At 50.3% G+C, this 6,914-nt stretch overlaps 2 protein-coding genes across 2 annotated transcripts; both read left to right on the forward strand.

Moving 5' to 3' along the window:
• The first annotated feature begins 2,126 nt into the window (after window positions 1-2,126).
• Window positions 2,127-3,977, forward strand: LOC112351331 (putative pentatricopeptide repeat-containing protein At3g11460, mitochondrial). The gene has a single exon (XM_024688999.1). The coding sequence runs from the start codon at window positions 2,127-2,129 to the stop codon at window positions 3,975-3,977; it is 1,851 nt and encodes a 616-aa protein (XP_024544767.1).
• A 112-nt stretch (window positions 3,978-4,089) lies between these two features.
• Window positions 4,090-6,701, forward strand: LOC112351332 (pentatricopeptide repeat-containing protein At2g35030, mitochondrial-like). Its single transcript, XM_024689000.1, has one exon. It carries the CDS (start codon window positions 4,109-4,111, stop codon window positions 6,587-6,589), a length of 2,481 nt encoding a protein of 826 aa, XP_024544768.1. The 5' UTR covers window positions 4,090-4,108; the 3' UTR covers window positions 6,590-6,701.
• Window positions 6,702-6,914: the final 213 nt, after the last annotated feature.

The raw sequence follows: 6,914 nt of genomic DNA on the forward strand, positions 1-6,914 counted from the left end.
TCCCGGTCCCGGTCTCGACCTCGGACTCCATCTCGGGTCCTTCTCGGACTCCATCTCGAATTCCATCTCGGGTCCATCTCAGACTCCGTCTCGGTCCATCTCGGACTCCATCTCAAACTCCATCTTGGGTCCATCTTGGGTCCCTCTTGGAGTCCATCTCGGGTCCATCTCAGACTCTTACCACATGTCATGTGTTAGTCCTCTTGTGTCCCTTTTCTAGAGACTCACTTATTGCTTGCTTCGTGTTTGTTCCTTGAGCACTTCGTTGGGAGTTCCACTCCCACTCTTGACCTTTCAAATCGGAGTTTTTAGTCCAAATGTGTTACGCTCGTTTGGTTTTCGCTTTGGCCACTACCACATGGCACCCTTCCAGCTCCACTTTGGGGCCTAGGGATTTTGTATCTCACACTTTTATTTGTGCGTGCAAGAAACTTTGCTGTTATATAAAATTTTATTCATCTCAATTGAGCTTGATTTTTGAATTTTTGGTATTTATAGACTAACTATTATATATTTTTTTATATGATCAATCATTATAACCACATCCATAAGCAGTTGAACAATATTTAATGATAAATACAAATTTGCACCCTAAGATACAGCTACTCTACCAACCAAAAGGATAGCCTCAACTCAAGATTTGTTTCTCTTTGCCACCACCACAACACTAAGAGGAATTAGGCTTTATGGTCAGAGGATTAAATAATTATTTTTTGGATTTTTGTCGTAGCAACATTATTTACATCCCATTAACCTTCTTTCAAACTACAAATGGATCAACCTCTTAATCAATTGTGGATTCAATTTGAATCACTTAAAAAAGAGTAGATAACATAAATTGTTTGCATTTACAACATACTTCATAATTAATTATCATATATAGCAATTAAAATGTGATTGTGTCCATTATAATATAGAATAAAAATACAAACAGTATTCTGACAAAGGTAAGAACAAAAGATGTTTGTTTTATCAGGCATTGTCAATGATATAATATTTAACCAATGCTTTTAGAATTTGTGAATGTGCATAAAATATTTCATTAGCCATTAACTCCATACTACAAGTTGTAAAAGAGAGTAGAGGATAAATAATAGAACACTTTTATTATCCACAACTAAGGGGAAAATCATATAACTATTATTCATAGCTAAAGAGGATATATCACTACAACTTAAAATATCAAAATACTTCTTTACAAATCTCTTTTTAGTTTTCTTAACTTAGTTTTCTTAGCATGTGTGCGAAATATTATTAAAACTTCCCTTTAAACTGTGTATAACAACAATTCAATCATCAACCATAGGAGGTTGATGTGCACAGATAAATTTTTTAATAAAACCACACACATATAAAACAATCCCAACTTGAGTGGCTTAGATATTTTAGAATCCACGTGCATTAGCAAGTTCTTGATGTAAATACCAAAATGTATAATGAACTCCCCCAAAAAGTTGTATAGCTTCAACACCTTATCAACAACTTTATGAGAATATCTCGCAAAAGCCTCACTAAGTCCATCAAAATAGTGGCATTTAATAGTGTATGAAGACCATCAAACACTAATTGAATAATGGCATTTAATAGTGTCACAAAATTCACAAACCAAAGCAATGCAACACCTTCCAAACATAGGGGAAATTCTTGAAATTGTGGCATATAATCCTACCCATTATATATAATGACTATCAGGAAATATATAATTTACAAGTGAACATCTTCTATAGGCAGTCTTGAGAATAGTGTCAACTGAAAATGGCCAGTGTAAGAAGTGTTGCACAACCCTTTAACTAGCTCATGCTAAAGAATCATAAGAAGTCACCCCATCAATGTAAGTATGGCAAGAAAGAGTGTTTACGTGGCAACAAAAATTAGCCTACGTTTCGTTGCCAAATAAACTTTTATTTGGAATTAGAGAGTTTAGGTTTAAGGTCGTGGCGGCACGGCATCCAGGTACATTTCCAAATCCATGGCGGCTCCTCCAGCAATCCTTCCATGCCGCAACGCTCCAGGTGTGTCGCAGCACCAGGGATGTAGAAACCGGGAGGAGGATCCACGCTACCACGGGGATTTCCAGCATTGCCGTGCCCAGCGCCTTAATCCGCATTTGTGCTCGATGTGGCAACATGGTAGAAGCTCATAGCGCTTTGCATTCCATGCCCGGAGCATTGCTGCGTGGTGTGGATCCCTGGATGCTGGGATACGTTAGTCCGGGTCTAGAACCTCTCACAGGCATGGAAGGAATCTATCTTGCTGCTGCCAAGGCTTGTTCGCGTCTCGCCGAAAGCTCCCCCAAGCAAGATGCAGGCTGGTGGATGGAAACTGGGATGAGGGTCTCCTCCGGAGCAGCGGCAAAGGGATTCATCGACTCGGACATCAAAGTCGCGAATGCGGTGATGGAGATGCTTGCCAAAATCGGCTCCACGGTGGAAGCTCGCAGAGTTTTCGATAGGATGGCGATCCATAGCTGCGTCTCCTGGACAGTGCTGATGCTGGGATACGTCGAGAACGACGAGGCGGGGCTGGCTTTGCTGTGCTTCGATCGCATGAAGATGGAAAGCTCGTGCTCGCCCGACGCTAGAGTTTTCGTGGCGGCTCTCAAGGCGTGCTCGGGCATTGCTTCCAAGGAGGAGGCTTTCGAGGAGATTGGCGGAAAGGCCGTGAAGCTGAGGTGTTTGGAGAGAGGGATGGCGATTCACTCGCAGGCTGTGGAGCTCGGATGCAACGAGGCCAACAAGTTTGTAGCGAGCTCGCTGGTGGATATGTACTCCAACTGTGGAAGTTTGCTCGACGCTCGGATGGTTTTCGACAAGAGTTTCGTGCTCTTTCTCGACGACGTCGTGCTCTGGAACGCAATGCTCCATGCGTACGTGGAGAATGGAGAGCCCGAGATGGCCGTCCGAGTCTTCGATTCCATGCAACGGCTCAAAAGCTGCGCTGCTCCAAACACTCGGACTTACTCCACGGTTCTCAAGGCCTGCTCGAGCTTGGCGAGTGAAGAGGAAGGCCAGACGCTAGAAACAGGAGGAGTTGTCAAGCTTTCCTCGCTGGAGAGAGGCATGGCTCTCCATTCGGAGGTGTCGAGGCGGGGATTTCAATTGGACAGCTTCGTTGCCAGTACGCTCGTGAGCATGTACGCGAGCTGTGGAAGCATGGTGGACGCTCGCAGAGTCTTCGATCGCTTGCTCAACCGGAACGTCTTCTCGTGGACAGTTTTGGTGCTCGGCTACGCCTCAAGCGGGGAAGAGGCCTCGGCACTCCACTGCTTGGAGCTCATGAGAGACGAAGGCCTGGTTCCCGAGAGCCCGACTTTCGTCGCCGCTCTCAAAGCTTGCCTGAGCCTGGACGCAACTCTAGCAGTTCACGCCGAGATCAACAGGTATGGAGCGCTCGTCCACTTCGATTCTCCGCTCGCCACCTCGATCATCGATGTCTATGGAAGATACGGCGAGGTGGCGAAAGCCCAGCAAGTTTTCGACTCGCTCCCATCGTCCAGGAGCGGGAAAGCAACTTGGACCGCGCTGCTCGCTGGATTGAGCCGCAGCGGCGAGAGCGATCGAGCCTTGGAGCTCTTCGAGAGGATGCTGGGCGAAGGCGTGGATCCAGACGCGACCACCTTGCAGTGTGTGCTGAGCTCTTGCAGCCACTCTGGCCGGATCCAAGCCGGGAGGAAGCTCTTCGACACGATGGAGCAAAAGTTTGGGATCCAGCCGTGCGTGGAGCACTACATTTGCGTGGTGGATCTGCTGTGCCGCGCGAATGAGCTCCAGGCCGCCGTGGAGCTCCTCAGATCGATGCCTTTCAAGCCGACTGCGGTGGGATGGACGATCCTTCTCGCGGGGTGTGAGAAGTGGAAGAACTTGGAGATTGGGCGAGTGGCATTCGAGGCGCTGCTGGGAATGGACGAGACGAGAGATGGATCGAGCTATGCCTACGTACTCATGGAGAACATTTACAAGCAAAGAGATCAAACTTAAACTATGGAATAACTTAAAGGAATATACTGTAGAATAATCTCAACTTGAGAGAATATACTATAGAATAATCTCATAGACCATAAACCCTAAACTTAACTTCGTTTTAAATGGTTTAAGAACAATGTGGGGCGATGTCACTTTTGTCAAAGAAATGGAATGGTCATCGCCCTCTTCTCTGGATCGCCAGATCGTTTGATCATCGGCCTCTCCTCTGGATTGCGAGATCGTTTGATCATCACCCTCTTCTCTGGATCGCTCGATCGTTTACTACATCGTCAATCGCAATCGATGACCAGCACCATGACGAGCAAGGCGAGGACGAGGACGAGGAGCGCATCAAGCGCTTGGGACGGCTCCTCCGGTCGTGCACCGCCGCCAGGGACATCTCCGCTGGCCGCCGCGTCCACCACAGCATCGCCAATCACCGCCGCCCGCCTCCCACAATCCTCTCCAATCTCCTCGTCGACATGTACGCGAAATGCGGCAAGCTCCTCGAGGCCCGATCGGCTTTCGATGCGATTCAATCGCCCAATTGCTTCTCCTGGAACATCTTGCTCCAGGCATATGCCCTTCATGGGCATCTGGAGTACGCCAAGAGTCTCTTCGATTCTATGCCCAGGAGAGATCTCGTCTCTTGGACGGCGATCGTCTCGTCATACGCGCAGGTGGGATCGACACAGCAGGCGCACTGCTTATTCGATTCCATGCCCGCGAGGAATGTTGTGGCCTGGAACGCCATAGTCTCAGCATTTGCCCGAGAGCGGCATTTGCAAATATTGAAAAACCTCTTTGATTGGATGCCTGAGAGGAGCATCGTCTCCTGGACGGCGCTCATCGCCGGCTTCTCGCAGGCCGGATCGCTGCGGGAGTCGATCGCCATCTTCGATCGAATGCCCACCCGCGACCTCGTCGCCCACAACGCGATCGTGGCGGCGCTGGCCCTCCATGGCCATGCCGCCGACGCGATCACGCTCTTCGATCGAATCCCACAGCGCGATGTGGTCACCTGGACCGCGGCGCTGCAGGGCCTCGCGCAAGAGGGCCGGATCGACGAATCGCGCAGCTTGTTCGATCGGATGCCGTCGAGGAATCTCGTTTCCTGGAATGCGCTCCTCCCGGCGTACGCGATCGCTGGACAGCTGGGAGAGGCCGAGAAGCTCTTCAATTCGATGCCGCAGTGGGATTCCCACGCCTGGAACTCGATGATCCAGGGGTATGGCGTCAATGGCTTCCCGGAGAAAGCCAAAACGCTGTTTGCCAGCATGGCGCAGCCGGATGTCGCCACGTGGACCAATGTGCTTGCGGCCTTTGCCGCGCGCGGGGATTTAAACGAGGCGGAGTTCTTCTTCGCGCGGATGCCGTGGCGGGACGTGATCTCCTGGAACTCGATGCTCCAGGGCTATGCCCAGAATGGTTTCCTGGAGAAATCGAGCGAGGTTTTTGGCCAGATCGCGGTCAGGGATGTGTTTTCGTGGACGATCTTGCTGTCGGCGTATGCCCAGGAAGGATGTTTGGAGGAAACGCTCCAGATCTTCGAGAAAATGCCGGGCAGGGACATCGTTTCCTGGACTGCGGTCGTCCTCGCCTACGCGCAGAGCAATCTCCTGGAGAAATCCAAGGCCACATTCGATCAAATGCCGAAGCGTGACGCTCGGGCGTGGACGACTCTCATCGCGGCTCATACCCAGAACGGCCATCTTGACAAGGCTATGAAAATCTTCCGCGCGATGCCACAGCGAGAGACTCTTGCATGGAGCATCCTCGTGTCGGCATTTGCGAACAATGGGCGATTGGAAGAGGCGAGGGCGGTGTTCCAGATCGTGCCCGAGCAGCACACCGCCACTGCCAATGCGATGATCGGAGCTTACGCCACCGCCGGGCGCCTCGAATCCGCCAAGACAGTCTTTGACGATCTCTCCCTCTCGAGCAAAGCCAACGTTGTGTCGTGGACAGCCATGACCGCTGCTTACGTCCGAGCGGGTTGTGAAGGCAAGGCCACCGAGCTCTTCGATTCCATGCCCGAGAAGGACTCGGTGTCGTGCTCGGTCGTGGTCGGGCTCCGGAACGATGCTCTCCAGATCATGGATCTCGAGGGCGTTGGTCCAAACGAGCAGACCATTCTCCGGTTGTTTGGAGCATGCAGCCACTTTGGAAGAGTCGAGGAAGCCAAGAAGTTCTTCTCATCGATGCGTGACGATCACGGGATAGAGCCGCGGATCCACCACTTTTGCTCCATGATCGACGTTCTTGGGCGGGCTGGGCGATTGCGAGAGGCCGAGGAGCTCGTGGAGACGATGCCTTTTGAGCCGGATCAAGTGGTGTGGACAGCGCTCTTGAGCGCTTGCATTCTTCACAAGAACGTCGAGTTTGCTGCTAAAGTCGGCGAGAAGCTCGTGGAGTTGGATCCCGCGAGCTCCACGCCGTATGTTTTGCTGTATAATCTCTACGTGAAGACTGGACAGCAGCACGAGGTGGCCAAGTTGATGAGGAAGATGAGAGATCGAGGCTGGAAGAACATCGGTGATGTGTTAGAGAACAAGCTTCTATTGCCGTTGGAAGAAGGCGAGCAAGAGAGAAAAAAAGATGACGATGATAATGAAGGTAGACAATAGCGTTTGATCTAAGGAGAGTTGAACTCCATTCGCCGACGCTCTCTTGCTATGGAATTTCACTCGAATTGTGTTCCAGGAAGAAATCTTTATAAGCGAGCGGATAGTGTTTAAAGGAATATCCTTGGGACTACCCTTGCTTCGATGGAATATCCTGGAGGCGGGTATCCCAAACGATGAGAGGGCCCCTGCGGTATATCGCCTTGATTCCGTGGAGCGAAGAGTTGCACACTACGCTGTGCAAACCATCTCTCGAAAGCACTTGGTGCAGTTCGAGGACTTGCCGGGGTGCAGATGAAAAACACCTTGCAAACAAAGTTTTCATGTT

The sequence above is a fragment of the Selaginella moellendorffii genome, unplaced genomic scaffold (genome assembly GCF_000143415.4).
Source record: "Selaginella moellendorffii unplaced genomic scaffold, v1.0 SELMOscaffold_60, whole genome shotgun sequence".
Lineage (NCBI taxonomy): Eukaryota > Viridiplantae > Streptophyta > Lycopodiopsida > Selaginellales > Selaginellaceae > Selaginella > Selaginella moellendorffii.

Bases quoted from the DNA above. Each gene is read 5' to 3' on its own strand.
- LOC112351331 (XM_024688999.1), top strand. From the start codon at position 2,127: ATGGTAGAAGCTCATAGCGCTTTGCATTCCATGCCCGGAGCATTGCTG.
- LOC112351332 (XM_024689000.1), top strand. From the start codon at position 4,109: ATGTCACTTTTGTCAAAGAAATGGAATGGTCATCGCCCTCTTCTCTGG.